Source organism: Zeugodacus cucurbitae, chromosome 4, assembly GCF_028554725.1.
Source record: "Zeugodacus cucurbitae isolate PBARC_wt_2022May chromosome 4, idZeuCucr1.2, whole genome shotgun sequence".
Taxonomy (NCBI): domain Eukaryota; kingdom Metazoa; phylum Arthropoda; class Insecta; order Diptera; family Tephritidae; genus Zeugodacus; species Zeugodacus cucurbitae.
In genome coordinates, this window is record NC_071669.1 from 4,757,096 (window position 1) to 4,774,189 (window position 17,094).

Consider the following 17,094-nt stretch of genomic DNA (forward strand, 5'->3'; position numbering starts at 1 on the left):
TCTCCGCTGCGTGTAGCTCTTTCTTTGTTGCGTATTCTTTGCTGCGCTCTCCAGCCATTTAGTTAGTTACTTACTTTGTTAGTCATGTAGCCGCAGTCGCGTGGTTAGTTCGTACGTTCGTTAGTTAGTTGGTCAGCCACAAATCTTCCGAGTCGAGTCAAGTTTAGTTTGGTTAGCGGCTTGTTTGTTGGTTTGTTCGTCTGTTAGTGGCGCGCTGATTGTTGGCTTTCAAGCTGTTGTCTTCTTGCTTTCGTTGTGCTGTTTGTTATTCTTGCTGCTGCTCTGGCGGCGTTGCAGACGCACGAGTATGCGCACCTACACACGCGTCTTCTTGTATGCCCCTCTGTGTATGTTTGCCTGTGTAACATTGTCGTTTATGCGTCCAGCTTGTGTGGTTGGCAGGCGGTGCAAATGGCCAGTTTATGCTAATAGGTTTTACGCTTGGCTGACGTTAGTCGAGCTAACAAAACAATGTTCTAATACACAGAGAGAAATTCTTTGAATGAAGACCAAAATTAGAAGCGAACCTTTCTTTGTTTCAGATAAGAGTTTCGTCGACATTTTATAATCCGAAATTTAAAAGAAGGGTAACCCAAACAATCACAAGACCTTTAAAAATTCTCCGATTTTCTTTTTATACTCTCGCAACAAAGTTGCTACGCCATTGCCACGCCCACAAATTCGGTTATTTATATATAACTCGCAAACCAATAAAGCTATATAAACCAAACTTTCTACAGCCGGTTCTCTTACGTACCCCACTACACGCCATGAAAATACTTGAAATCGGATAATAACCACGCCCACTTCTCATACAAATGTTAGGTTGAAAATTACTAAATGTGGGTTAACTCACTAACGAAAAACGTCAGAAACACTAAATTTCACAGAAATAATAGTAGAAGGAAGCTGCACTGAGATTTTTTTACAAAATGGAAAATGGGCGTGGCGTCGCTCACTTATGGGTCAAAAACCATATCTCAGGAACTACTCAACAGATTTCAATGAAATTCGGTATATAATACTTTCTTGACACCCTGATGACACGGGTGGAATATGGGCGAAATCGGTTCACAACCACGACTACTTTCCTTATAACTGAAATTTTAATTCCATCTGATTCCTTCACTTTATCATGTATACATAAGGAACCAATGAAGATAGCGGAATAAAACCTTACATAAATAGTACATATCATCTCTGACTTCACTTGTGAAAAAATGGTCGAAAACGGACTATAACTTTTCAAGGCCCCAGATATCGAACATGTTGAAATCAGCGTAAATCTCTCAGATAATTTAATGGAATTCAGAGGAAATTGTTTTCTTCTAATAGTGTTCTGTTAAAAAATTTATTAAAATCGGGTTATAATATCTCCTAGCTCCCATATACCTAGTTATAGGTTTTTCAAAAATACGGTGAATGAAAGAATTACCTCAGCCCTCATATTATCGTTATTCTATTAAACTTTATGCCGAATTTATGGGTAAATTTTGTATGTTTGTAAGTTTCTTCAGTAAATTGTTCGGTATATATATAAAATATATGAAATTTTCGGTTGCACCCGAACTTTGCCTTTCCTTACTTGTTCATACTCTTTTTCATAACATTCATGTTATGGGGTTATCATGGGGTTCGGACAAAATACTGGTATATAGTATAGCTTATGAATCGATCCTTATTGACTATCAGGGTGACTTCTGTGAGGTTCTAAGGTAATTTGATTAAATTAACAGAAATTACCAGAAAATGTGGCTGATCAAGGACAATATTACGCTATTTCAACCACAATTAAATTTAATCTTTAACTTTCGGGGGTGTCATGTTTCCTTCATCAAAGGCCTAAAGAATTGTGTTGTTCTAAGGGGCTTAGTTTAATCCAAAGTTATCGAACTTAATATTCGATTGACATATAAGTTAGACTAGAACTCCTTTCTCTGTGACTCTTCTGCAGACGGCAAATATGTATGTATTTAAATGCCAATTGGAAATACAAAGAGAAACCTGGCCGTTCGCCTCCTGATCTTTCCAACGGACTAGAGGTCTTCTTCTTCCTCTGCTTCCACCAGCGGGTACTGCAACAAAAAATTTTCAAAACTGGATTCCTTTCGTCCATTCGGACAACATGACCTAGCCAGCGAAGCCGCTGTCTTTTTATTCACTAGACTATGTCCACATATAACTCGTACGGCTAATCGTTCTATCGTCTGCGATATTCGCCGTTGCCAACGTTCAAAGGACCATAGATCCTCCATAAAACCTTTCTCTCGAACACTGCCGTCTCATCGGATGTTGACATCGTCCACGCTTCAGCACAATAAAGCAGGGCGGAATTGATGAGGGACTTGTGGAGTTTGTTTTGGTTCGTCGAGAGAGGAACTTACTTTTCAATTACCTAGTCCTTACAGAAATCTCAAAGTAGCACCTGTTCGCAAGAGTGATTCTGCGCTGGATTTCAAGGCTGAAGACTTTAAGTACAAGGAAAAATATTCACAATAGCCGAAAGAAGGACCAAACACCGCGATTACCATTATTCATAAGTAAAAAAGCTATCTACTTACGAAAGTATCAATGGCCGAACCGGCAAGGAGACCTCAAATGTCATGAGAGCAATAAAAGCTTTGCTGGCGCTCATGCTTATCGCTTTTATGGTATTTTGGTGGTATTCTTACCCTTTTGTAAAAAACAAAGGAAATGTGTGAAATGAAACGAACTGGTTTAAGATTGGGAGTGCCCTGCTTTTACCGTTTTTACGTTTATATATGTCCTCATTTTTACCAAAATTATGTATATAAAAATGCCTTCATTTGACAGTGAAAGGCTCACGTAGGTGGTTACCTACAAGTGTATGATTAAAGAGATTTAATATTGGACACACATATAAGCGCCCATTGAAGAGCGTTTTACGGCAAGTTAACCAAGCCCATCTATATTGCCAACAAGAAACTATATAACATTGTTTGCTTTCAGAAAAAAAAAAATATTTTCTTTCATATACATATATAGTACAGCGAAAAAGGAGGGGGAGTTCTCTAATAGGAACTCCACAGAGAAACCTACAGAAGATGAATTATTTTTTTGGGATCATGAAAATTATCTGACAGTTAAGATCAATCGTCCAAACAAGGTTCAATATTTGCTCTGAGGTATCCTTTAAGAGATTATTTATGATAAATGATGTATTTTTGGTCCATACCTTATGCTGAAAACCTTCTCAAAAAGGGTCATAATTAAAGCTCAGTCTCCCACTGAGAAGCAATAAAAATAAATAATTTTGTTTTTCACTCTACTTTAATCTAAAATCTTGTGTATATGTCTACTAATAAAAAAATCTATATTTTTCGCCTGTATTTCAGATCTCATTTAATCTAAAAAAAATCCTCACTTAAGTAAATAAACAATCAAAATCGCAAAGGAACGAAATTCACTGCAACAAGTGAAACGCGCATGCTCCACGGACAATAACAATAGCAAAGCAATTGCGAAAACAGTGATGAGTACCCGATTGGAGATACCGCACACACACCACGCCAGTACTCGAGCAGATAAAGCCACAACAGCGAAGGGCAGCAGCACGCGACGATCAGGTGGCGGCGTGGCACGCAATAAGCGAACACCAACAACAACAACAAAAGCAGGTGATAGTGGCAGTGGTATACTCGGCACATTTGCACCGCGTTTCAATCGCTTTCAGTCGGTGAATTACAGCGCGTTGCAGCAAGGTGATCCCGAAGCGGGCGCGAGCGCCAACAGCAAGAACAACAATAACTATCTGAGCGTCAGCGTGAGTGGCAGTAGCAGTGAGGAGGATCTCTTTCCGACGCGCAGCAGCAGTGCATCGCCGCCAAAAAGGAAAGTGCGCAGAAAAATGGGACGCCGTGGCGGTTATTCGATGCGTGACGCCTTCGACGAGGGACGTTCGGTAAGTGCAGAGAATTCGCAATTATTTATTTTATTATTTTTTCTTTAAATACACAGCCAGACACTTAAATGTGTATTTCGTATGCAAAACACATTTGTTGGCTGCTCCACATATTTTTTTTTAACAAAAATTTGGAATTTAGTCGGGTATAAAAAGCACAAAAGTGCAAATAGCTGAAATACTTTCATAGAAATACAAATGTACACATCTTCATATACTCGTATGTAAATAGTGCCGGAAATTTCGAAAGTGAATTTTTTGCGGATCTGTTTTACTGGCAAACGGTTCCATTGGAGTGTATTGGAACCCCTCACACTCCTCATTGTTATGCATCCATAGGCTTGTGAGCGCTCAACGCTTTAATGTTTGGAATTTCAATTACTCCTGTAATTGCTTCAAGCTTATCGTAGATGTCTTATTGTAAATGTTTTTAATTCCATTTGTATCATGAACACGTGAGTTAGATATTTGTTACGTCACATTTTGGAGCTTTATTGTGTGATTATCTTACGGGTGTCCATGTGAATTTGGGAGTTGAAAAAAAAAAGTTGATATATATTTTTTCTTTTGAAAGCAAGGTTTCTTCATTAGATTTTTAGAAACCTTCCGAAATTAATTAGTCTATGCTTTAAACTTGAAAAACTCTGTAAAAATTCATACCTTTAGGTTCGACGATATTCGACGCAAGTTATATTCAGTTTTTTGTAAGACTAAAGCTGGTGACGACTACTTTATCTTATCTACCTTAGTTACATATTTTTAAAGTGAAACAATCTTATTCCTATAAATATTACTACGAGTTTATCAACTTTTAATTGATTGGTGAGCTTAAGAGCGTCGAAAGTTGTCTAGTCTGCTAGAGGTCGCTAATAAACCATCTATTAAAATTCAATAAGCCAAGAAAGAAACGCTTCTCGTTCAATCAAAACCCATTTCCGCTTTGAAGATCTTCAGATACGTCTGAGTGAAGGTATACCGAGTCACTGAAATGTTTTTCTAACTGCCATGAATCAAAAGTTGACTTGTCCAAGAGGTCGCTAATAAGCCATCAGTTAAAATTCAATAAGCCAAGTAAGGAATCTTTCTTCTTCAATCAAATTCCATTTCAGTTTGAAAAGCCTTCAGGTCCGATAGTAGAAAAGTCTACCGGGTCTCTGAAATATTTTATCATATCATCATATCATGAATCCAAAGTTGACTAGTCCGTGAGAGTCGCACGAGCAAGTCGCTATTAGATCTTCAGTTAAAAGTCAACAAACGAAGTAAGAAACCCATTTTCACTTGAAAACCTTTCAGATACGGTTGGATGATGATATACCGAGTCGCTCGAATATTTCTTTAACTATATCGTGTAGCCAAGTACTCCATACTCATGCTAATTAATTTGGTTTAGTCTACATCAACATTATTCTAAAGAGATCTGGGACTTTGACCAGGTTCTAAAACCAAGTAAGCGATACTGTGTATACTGAATATGACCAAACTTACAGGACAGTACTTTTTTTAAATTCTAATAGTTAATTTCAATTTGAAGCACCAGATCAAGCTTCCTACTTCCTGAATTAGAATTATCTTCTACCATACACTATCAGAGCTAGAGTTATCATAGGACTCGTCTGATCGGTGGTTATAACAAGTGAAAGACTTCATCGTGATTTATTTCTGAATTCCAAACCTATGGATTACTTTGCAACTTAGATGATAAAATTAGAAAACTTTCAAATCGAGTAGAAAAATTCAAACATGAAACTCGAACTCGAAATTCGAATTCGAAATGACGGCAGAATATATAATTAATATAATGAAATATAAGTCCAAGTATCTTCAACCCCACTGTATACACATCTTGAGAATCAGCTGTTTCGGAGCTTTCAAAAAAGCTTGCTCCACTGAGAGTAAAAGCCTACAACAGTATCTACGAGATGAGCGCCACAGCGCTGTTAACGCGCGCTCTCTGGCTACCCATAAGCGTGTCGTGTGTGGAGAAGCAAACCACCTGTTACACGCGCAGCTACTCAAACCGCTCGCCACACTCACGCCAAACACGCGCTATGCCCCCATTGCTTACGTCACTGTTTGGAGCACGCGTCTTTGCTCGTGCGCTTTACTCCATCTGTTTAGCGCTTCATCCATGTTTTGCTCAACCGGTACGTAAACGCGAAAGCGCGAAGCAGTGAGTATAAAGAAAATGCCAACCAATAAACTAAAGGTGGCTGCGTGAGCGTAGGGAGCTATAATGACTGGAGCGCAAGCGAATTGTGCTGTATGTGACACTGCGACGCGTATGGCGGAATCCAAGCGGGCGGACGACGTTGGTATTTTCTTGCATTCCACTTTATGCCTGACTTTCGCTATTAACTGTTGTTTGGCGTATTTATTGCTTTACTATTCGTTGGCTTTTTCTTGCTGGTCGGCTCTCCGCACGCCTTCTCATTTGTATGTGATTTCGCTACCGTTTTTTTGTTTTGTTATTGCGCGCGACGGTAGGTTCGTGTGTGAGTGAATATGTGTGTGTTGGGGCCATGATTTTGGCACTTACACGACAGACTCCAGCACGTCGTCAGCCAAAATCCGGTCGTCTATGCGCCGTATGCTGGGTGGTATGCCATTCGAATTGCACAGCGCTGTTCAGTCTAAGCACAAACTTCGCCTGCGACGGTCGCTTTCTGCTCATCGTTCTATCTCTTTGTTTGGTCGTTGTCGTCGTCATCGTCGTTGTCGTCGTCGATACGAAACCCAAGTGTAGCTGGGTGCGCGCGCGTTGTGGCTCGTGGAAGTGACTTTCTTTCGATTATGCGATTTATTTATTTATTTAAATTCATTTTATTTGTTTCTGACGATTTTGGTGAAATGTCATTGGGACTAAACGTTTGCTAATTTGTGGTTTACTAAATGCTTTGCTATAAACTGAGACTGGGGCGTCCATTTTCTGTGAGCAAATTCTGTTTGTTTGTCGTGTGAGCTTTTTTTCTGTGTTTTTCACAACTATTTTCTGTGGTCGCTAAAATAACAAGTCCACCACTTTCAGTTGGTGGTAACTCGAAATTTGTGAAAGTGAAACGCAACTTTTTTTTATATGTGCACATTTATTGTTTTTGTAAAAGTTTACTTCACACACTTGTTAAAGTCGTTGCAACGGTAACTCCAAATACCAAGTCTCTTAAATTTTAAATAAATTGTAAAAGCAAAAGTGTTTTGAACCCAAATCAAGTTGAATGCTTAGAAGAAGTGTCAAATCTCTAAGAATCAAAGAAGAAGCATAAAATCTTAAAGAAAATTGTTAAAAATCAAATAGTGAACTTCGAAAGTGTAAGTTGAAAGTGTTAAAGAGTTCATTTACCTTAAGCGAAAAAGTGCTAGCAATTCCAGTTAACTGCATTTTTCCCACAAGTGTTTTGTTTTTGTATTCCACCGCTTTAACTGTGTTTTTTTATTTTTGTTGTTGCCAAAAATACTTACGGCTTAGCAGCAAGCAACCAAAAGTCCAGTTTTTTCGTTGGCACACACACACACATACTCCGCTTGGACATAGCCGCCACTTTGTCCAGCGCTACTCAAATACAACAACAAAAAGCACTGTGTGTGTACAGCGTTTGTCGCAAAATTGGACACACTAGCCGCCGGAGCGTGGAAAATTCGTCAGTGCGAACGTAGCAATTAGCAGTGTAGTGCAGTTCGTGCGTGCAAAAATACAGCAAAACAAAAACAAAAACAACAACAACAGCATAAGCAACAGCATCAGTAGTCGTAGCAGCAACAGCGCAGCACATAGGCTCAGCAGCTGCTCCAACATATACTCCAACAACAACAACAACAAATCGATTTGAAAAACTCCAACTCCAGCCTATAAACTGCCTGCAGCGCTCAACTGTCTGACTGCCAACTGCCAGCTGTCAACAACAACCACAACAACCAGCAATAGCGCGGTATTAAACGCGTGCGTTTACTTTTCGCCGATTTCCGTGCTCACTCGCAACATAATACCGGTATTTTTGGTGAAGTCACCTCCTCCGCTTCGCCAATTTACCTGCTATCAAACAGTGCCGCCTTTATATTGCAATAGTAGCAACAGATTTGTTTGCTCTGCATCAACTCACTGCCTGCGCGTACAAAGTGATGTTCTGCGTATGCACCGCTGCGCCCGCAACCTATGGTGAGTTCAGCGATGTGTTGTTTATGAGTTTGCATACATTTGTGGTGCACTCTCTGGCCACTCAAATGAACAGTGATTTTTGTGCGATTTTTGTTTATGAAATTTTTTTGGATGAAGTGGACATCGAAAGTGTTGCTTCTGTGGGGAATTTATGTGTTAGTGTTTATGGAAATTTTGATATTTTATTTTTCACTTAGCAAAGGTAGAATTGTGGACGAATTCAACTTCATTTTTTTTTTTTTTTTGGAAAAATATAAATAAATTTTATTGGAATTTTTTTATTGAAAAAAAAAATATTTTTTTAGAATTTTTTGGACAATTTTTTTTGGATTTTTTTGAAAAAAAAAACAATTTTTTTTCGGAATTTTTCTTATAGGTTACAAAATTTTTAAAATTAATTTTTACCGAAAATATATTATAAAATCTGAATTTTTTCTTTCGTTTCATTTCTGTTGAAAAAATTTGTTTTTTTTTTTGGAATTTTTTGTTATTGGTTAAAAAATAATTTAAATAACACCAAAAATTACAGAAAAATCGAAAAATTCTTGAAGAGATTTTCAGAACGTGAATTATTTTTGTCATTTCATTTTGTGAAAAAAAGGTAAAAAAGTGGAATTTTTTATAATTGGTTTAAAAAAATGTACAGAAAAACCGAAAAAAATCTTGAAAAATGTTTAATAATGTGAATTATTTTTCTTCCATTTGATTTGTGTGAGAAATTAAACATAAAAATATTTTTTTTCGAATATTTTGTTATTGGTTTAATAAAAAATCTGAAAAAAGTTTTTACAGAAAAATCGAAAAAAAATCTTCAAAAATTCTTCAAAAACGTTGCAAAATGTTTGTATTTTTGGCGCATTTAAAATGTATAAGAATTTCTATTTTTTTTAATCTTTTTGTTTAAAATCTCGAAAATAAATTTAATAAAAATATTGCAAGAAATCGAAGGTTTTAGTGCCACTACCCTTAACATTATTAAACCAAAAATTTAGTCTAAAGACTATAATTTTACTAAGAGCTGAGGGTACGCTAACCTACCCTAAGACTTTAACTTTATTTTCAAAAATTCGAAAATTTTTTTCGATTTAATTTTAATCAATATATTGGCGGAAAAGGTGATCTATGGTTATAAATTTCCATTTTCTCTCAAAAATTCCCTTAAAATATACTCAGATATGTTTTCAAAAAAAAAAAGTTCAAAAAGTTTATTATTTACATACAAAATCTGAAAATACAACATTTTCACAAGCGAAAATTAATGCACATAAATAAATATATCTCGCTTCATATTCATATTTCGTTATATTATACATGTGAGCTTTGTACAGAAAATACGCTTTACATGCTTCATGAGTTGCTAAATCATATATATACTTATACAACATAGTACGATTCACCGTTGTGATAAGTGCAGTTAAAAAACAGCAAAAACGTTTAGTACAATAAACAAGGGTTCCTTTGAGAAAAGTGAAATGTCAGAATTGTATTTAGTGTCTACATAGATTTATATGTATGTAACTACAAACCGAAATGCGGTAACCAAATATGGTTCAAATTTAGTGCCAAAAACGGCGCGCCTTTCACCACAAGAATTTAACCAAGTACGCTACATGCCTCAAATAACAGTATATATGTACATTTACATTTACATATGTGTATGTGTGCACACGCTTGACAAACTACCAACGCTCGCATGCCACTTTCTGATTTACGATTTGTTTTGATTGTCAGCTTTACGCTGATTTCTAATACTCGTACTGTTTTTTTTGCTGGTTTTGTCTCGCGTTTTTCACCCACTATCTGATTTATTACAAGCTTAAATGTCAAAAACCACATAATTTCGTTTCCGTATGCATTGCGAGCGCGCGACAAATTTTTTGACTTTTCTGACGTTTATTATGATTTTTTTGCTATTTTTATTATTTTTGTTATTTTTATTGTTTTTTCTTTTTAATTATTTTGCTTCTCTTATCGTTAGTTTTGGTTTATTAATTTTTTTATTTTTATTTTTTATTTTTATTGAAAGTTTTACGTTATGCTTTGTGAGCAGTTATAATGTCTTAATCAAGCGCTCGATCTAAATGAGTATACAATTGGCAGTTGCGGCAGTAAATTACTCTCGTAATCTCTAAAAAAATTAAAAAGAGTAATTAACTAAAAAAATATAATAAAAATTAAAAATTGCTCTGATTTTGCTTTATTTAATAAAATTATTTATTTTCGACTTTGATACGCGTGCCAATTAGAACCAGTTTTCACTAATGCCAATTTAATTTTTATTTTTTGCTTTAGCTTAACTAAATTCCATTGCATTCGAGGAACTCATTCATAGAAAAAAATTCCAAATAATTTGTAATTTGTATGATGATTCACTTTATCAAAGCACTGTGAGACGTGCCTTATATTTTCTGAGTCTGTATATATTCATATTTTTGAGATAATATTAAAAAATTCTAAAAATAAGAATTCATTCAAAATGAGTCATATTCCCAAATATTTTCTTAATTATTTTCTTATTAAATATTATTCGTTAAAATAAATTAAATTAAAACATTTTTTTTTCAATATTTGTATTAAAATTAAATTAAATTAAATTAAAAATATAAATGAAATTGAATTGAATTAAATTAAATTAAATTAAAATAATTTAAATTAAATTCATTTAAATTATATTAAATTAAATTAAATTTAATCAAATTAAATTAAATTAAACTAATTTAAATTGAATTGAATTGAATTAAATTAAATTAAATTAATTTAAATTAATATAAATTAAATTATATTAAATTGAATTAAATTAAATTAAATTAAATTAAATTAAATCAAATCAAATTAAAGTAAAGTAAAGTAAATTAAATTAAAAAATTAAACTAAATTAAATTAAATTAAATTAAAATTAAAATTAAAATTAAAATAAAAATTAAAATTAAAATTAAAATTAAAATTAAAATTAAAATTAAAATTAAAATTAAAAGTAAAATTAAAATTAAAATTAAAATTGAAATTGAAATTGAAATTGAAATTGAAATTGAAATTAAAATTAAAATTGAAAGTAAAATTAAAATTAAAATTAAAAATAAATTTAAAATTAAAATTAACTTAAATTAAATTAAATTAAAAATTTAAACTAAATTATATTAAATTAAAATTAAAATTATAATTATAATTAAAATTATAATTATAATTAAAATTATAATTAAAATTAAAATTAAAATTAAAATTAAAATTAAAATTGAAACTGAAATTGAAATTGAAATTGAAATTGAAATTGAAATTGAAATTGAAATTAAAATTAAAATTGAAAGTAAAATTAAAATTAAAATTAAAAATAAATTTAAAATTAAAATTAACTTAAATTAAATTAAATTAAAAAATTAAACTAAATTATATTAAATTAAAATTAAAATTAAAATTAAAATTAAAATTAAAATTAAAATTAAAATTAAAATTAAAATTAAAATTAAAATTAAAATTAAAATTAAAATTAAAATTAAAATTAAAATTAAAATTAAAATTAAAATTAAAATTAAAATTAAATTAAATTAAAGAAATGTAAAGTAAAATTAAAATTAAAATTAAATTAAATTAAATTAAATTAAATTAAAGTAAAGTAAAGTAAATTAAATTAAAAAATTAAATTAAATTAAATTAAATTAAAGTAAAGTAAAGTAAATTAAATTAAAAAATTAAATTAAATTAAATAAAAAAATTAATAGTTAAATTTTTTTCTTTTTTTCAAATCAATTATTATTAATATCGTATTAATTTTTTCCCTAAAATTTGCTAATCTTCTTTGGAAGTAGGTCGCTTTCTGTATAAAAATTTAATATAAAAGCCATATCCAAAAAATTACGTAGATTAAATTACGTAAGATAAGACCAGATTATCAAAATCATTCAATTATTATTTTTTTTTAACATTTTTTATTACTGAAAAACCCTTAAAAGACCATTGAATTACATTATACTAAACCCTTTACCCATTTTATTTAGCTAACTCAGTATTATTTACTAACAAACAACAGCATAAACATCCAACTCCAACTGACCGTAAATCTGTTGCACTAATGAAATTTCAAATTTGCTGCCTTAAAATTGCCACTAACAACTACAAAAAAAACAAAGGTGCCAAAAAGAAAAAAATCAAAAATTCATGCTGAAATAAATTTCTTTGGATTTCTTGCTAATTGCCATATTAATTCGCAGAATAGGCGGCTAAAAGCCGAGTAGAGTGTGTTTCAAATAAACAAAAAAGCAAACAATTATTTATTATTGTTGTTACAACAAGCAGCAAATAATAATTTTCAAAAGCAAAAATTAGTTTTTTTTTCGCCACTTTTTCGCAATTGTTTTTTGTAAACTTTATGACGAACAGCACTTTCAAGTGTCCACTTCATGCGTAGCGAGCGCCCAAAGCGATAATAAAAATTAATTGTGAAGCAACAACAACAGCAACGAAAACATGTAAAAAGGAGAGAAAAAAGTCGAAATTTAAGTTGAGTGAACCAAAGCTGTGGGATTGCGTCGAAACTATTAAAAAAAGAAAATATCAAAAGTGATGATAATAATAAATAGACATACTAATAATAATACAAGTAAACGCACAAAAATCACTGTCCATCACATTTATTTATTATAGCAATTTTGTATAAATATATTATATTTAACATTATTTAGAAAATTTATATTTAAAAGTACGCCGTAAACTTTTCGCACGCCGCCAAATTTGTAAAACTCAAGTGCCTACCAAATATGAAATATATTTACAGTGAATTCCACAAGCTACAGAAATTATAATTTAATGAACGCAAAACTTCGGAAAGTTGCAAGAATCGCACAAATTTAGTTGTAAGTTTTTGTGACCGCTTAGGCGTTGAAGCGTTTATTAAAAAGTATTTGATTATAAGTTGGGGCTTAAATTGAATGAAACTAACACAACTAAACTTGCTGGAAATATAGGGGAATCAAAATAGTCAACTAGTGAAGATGATGCCAAATAATTTATATTTTAAAGGAGTCTTCCGTAGTTTAGGAAGTAAAAGAATGTTTGAATGTATGGTAAATTAAGAGACGAAATAATTTTTTTTATATTTTCTCTATAATTTACTTAAAATTAAATGCCTTTAAATTATGTTTTTTAACTAATTTCAGTTCAATTTATTTTAATTGAGTCAATTAAGATAGTAATTGAGTAAAATAAGATGCTAATTGAGTAAATTTAGATGTTCATTTAGTAAATTATGATGTACATTTAGTTAATCAAGATGTCAATTGAGTAAATTAAGACGCTAATTGAGTCAATTAAGATGCTAATTGATTTCAGTCTTACTCAATTTAACTTAAACAATTAATGTTTATTAATTTTGGGTATAAAAACTTTTTCTAAAAACGAAATCTAATACGATTCAATTGAATGTTATTTTTATTAATTTTTTACACTAATTTAATTCAATTAAGTTCATCTAAATTCTTATTATTTTACAAATATGTTTCCTTACAATTCACTACAGAATTGCGTAATTTCGCAACACCTTAACCTTTGTTGACAACAATAAATTTTCATGAGTGTCAGCTGAAACTAATTATATATTCAGACTGAAATTATTGCCGCCTAGTGTTGAATAAATCTCATCAATGTCAGCGTCACGCTTTTCAATATTTTCTTTACTACAACTCATTTCAACAAACTCTGCTGATAACAAAATGTCGTTTCGTATTTTATGTCAATTTGCTTACTATAGTTGCTCAAGTTCTAGTAAATAAGTTTATTTCACTTCAAACTTTGACTACAGTGCGTCAGAAAAGGCAGCTTAACAAAATTTTGCAAGTAATAAATGCGGTGCTTTTGAGGTTGTATGAAGAGGAAGCGAAAAATTGGAATCAAATTCTCAAAAAATAATATTTAATATTATATAAATTTCGAAGTAATACTTTAGTAATAGAGATAGTAATTTTAGAAGTTAGTTTAGATTTCCTTTCTGTTAGTATTTGCTTTCTAACACACTGTACCCATTCCTCCTTACTAAAGTGTTTGCCTTTTTTGTTTTTCTTTTCTCTCGTGTTTTCATACTTTCCATGAAGTTTGCCAACCGCTTTTATTGCCATTTGTATTAGTATTAATATTTGTTTTGTTATTTATACTACTTTGTATATATTTGGTTAAGAAACTAACTAAATTGGCATCGCACTCGAAATGTATGAATTCAAAAAGTTGGCCTTTCATTCGAATTTTTGCCAGTAGTGACACTTTTAATTCTCTTTTCAATATTACTTGCTGGATATGAATTCGTCAAGTACACCATAGAATAGATTTTGGAACCAGAATTCTCTACTGATATTTGTTTTTGTTAAAAATTAAATAATTTTTCAGAAAACATTGGAATTAAATTACTAGCTACATTATTTTTCATAAATGTTTAACGTAAATTTAAATAATACTGTTCAGGTTCGCTTAATCAAATTCAAAAAAAAAATAAAGCCTAAATGTAGGCATCGATTTTCGATTTATTATACAAATCAATTAATTAAATGAGTTTTTATTCAAATTTCCTTTACTTTCCATCAGAACCAACAATTTAAGATACTCCTTACTGTTTGGTTTTCTTTTTTTAATATTTTATCTGCCTATCATTTCAAAAGACTTAAAGTCTGTAATATACTTTTAGGCCCCCACTACATTTATGGCAATCTGAAAATCAACAAACTTTGCTATAGATTAATAACTCGTAGTAACGACGCAAACCCAACGATATTAAAATATTTGCAGCATTTTTCCGAGTATTTTACGACATTCGCTACATTTTGCCCACACGGCCTACAATGCGAATATAAACAATAAAAAGTTGAAAAATGCACAAAAATAAAAAAAAAATAGAATATAAAAGAAGAAGCAGGACAAGCACCTCCACGCCACAAGCTGACTACTGTCATGAATTTTCGATCGCCGTTGGGAAAAGGCGCGTAATTTCGGAGCAGCTCCCAAGTGGCGTAGGAAACGCAGCACACAAAAGTACGAGCAGCAAAGCGGTGCAAAAAGAGAAGCAGAAAAAATAGTAAGCTTCAAAATAAAGGTGTATGCGTAGCGAAAAAAAGCGTATAAAAAAGTAGCACGCCGAACAATTAACTTAACGAAACAGCAAAAGTTAAAAAAAAGTGAAATAACTGCGCGCAAACTAAGAATTGATGAGGTGAAAGGTCGAAAGCGCGTAAAAAACGTCAGAAATATAGAGAAACATGCACTCCTTAACCACAAATGGGTGCTACAGACAAAGGCGCCTAGCACTGATTTGTTTAATTAAAAGTGTCGTAAATGACGTGGAAAAATAAAAAAAGGCATATTGTTAATTTGTATAAGCGTCTAAAGGTATGCAATGAAATTCCTGAAAACATGGGTTGTTGACATTGAATGCGCGAAAAAATTATACAATTTGTTTTGCTGCCATTTTATTTGGTTAATTTAAGGCACAAAACAACATTAAATGACTTAGAATGTACATGCTTAATTGGCAATTCTAGTGAAATTTAGCGTGAAGCTAAAAATTGTAAGCGTTTTGAAAGAAGCAATTTGGAATTGAGTAATTTTAAAAATATGTGAGGGTATAAGGCTTCAATTTGGAGCATATTACAAATGCAAGAATTTGGTATAATTTATTTCTGACATGTAAGCGCCTAAAGCTATGCTATTAATTTATTTTTATCTATCGGAACTGGCTTAAATTGCCTAAAAACAAAGCTAATTGCATATTTTCAGGTGATTAAACTACTTTAAAACATATAAAACATATATCCAGCTAAATTATGTCATTGTTTTCATATAAAAATACAAAATACAAAATATCGTTGCCTACATTTAGGCGCTCATTCGCGTATAGTGCTTTCTATATAAACATTAAAATGATACAATTACTTGGCAACTCTTTTCTTTCATTGTGAGTCCTGCCTGCGAATAAATGAGTGCATACACCATGAATTCGAAGACAAATATACCCACCGATCTGTAGTATGATTGAGTACATATCATCTCTGCATCAGCGTAAATTGTTTAATACCATCACGTCTGCACTACTTGTGCATTCCTCGTAAGTTCAATACAAACAAACAGACGCAGCAGCAATTCAAATTGAGTGCCAGTTCCATTCATTGCGTTGACCAATCAGCCATGTCTTGAGCCAAAGTGGCGCCCATAAATGCATGCATCGGGCATATTGTTGAAAGAGGAAAGAGGAAAGGCGTTGCGGAGGAAAAACGTTTATTTGTAGACTCTCCTTCATTGACTATTTTTCTTGATATCTTTCTCTTGTGCGGCTGTACGGACACTATCTTCCCTACCGTTTTGCGTGTGTGCTTTCTTGAGCCCAAAAAGTAGGGGTTTTCAGCCGAAATGTGAGCTTCATGTGTCTTATGTGCCAAAATAACAATCAAATGTCCGCAATTGTGTGTTATAACTTGGCCTAGTCAGTTCGCCGCAGTCGCCATCACAATGACCTCTCAACTCTCAGCTCTCAGTACATGTATCTTCGTGTCTTTCTTGTCGGCAAGTCCATTTGTAGCATATGATTTGTGTTGCCGCTTTATCGCGCCACATAAAACTTTCACACTTTGGCGGCGCAAAAAAAGTTTCAAATAACAGTTATGTGTAATACATACATATATCCGATATATATATATATATACAATTATGCTTGGTATTTGAAAACATTTGTCCGTACGCCGCCGCCGGCTTTGTCTCTCAACAAGCTTGTCTTGTGCGCTCTGTTGCCTTCCGGTCTTTTCCCCTTCTCCGCCTGACTAAAGTGCCGTTACGTTTTCACTTATTACTTAACAACTTTCATGCTATGTCCTTGCATGCCTTCTTGCATGTTGACCTTCTTTCCTCACCGCTGCATGTGTTGAGTTCATAATGGGTGAACGTGTATGTTTCTTATTCTTTTCTTTTTTTTTGTTTTTTGGTAATTTAGGTAATTATGTTGGCAATTATTAGGGACATAAATTATAAGTTTACTTGCTAAGTGCTTAAGTCG

At 32.5% G+C, this 17,094-nt stretch overlaps 1 protein-coding gene across 3 annotated transcripts in view; it reads left to right on the forward strand.

Moving 5' to 3' along the window:
- The first annotated feature begins 3,366 nt into the window (after window positions 1-3,366).
- The window catches only part of LOC105220993 (venom dipeptidyl peptidase 4), a 122,282-nt gene continuing 108,554 nt past the window's right edge, over window positions 3,367-17,094 (forward strand). The window contains exon 1 of one of the 3 annotated variants that reach the window (XM_054230241.1): window positions 3,367-3,922. In XM_054230241.1, coding sequence (XP_054086216.1) covers window positions 3,494-3,922 — 429 coding nt within the window. In that variant the 5' untranslated portion in view covers window positions 3,367-3,493. Of the gene's footprint in view, window positions 3,923-6,379; window positions 8,076-17,094 lie in introns of those variants that run through there. The other 2 variants (XM_054230242.1, XM_054230244.1) reach the window with 2 other exon arrangements.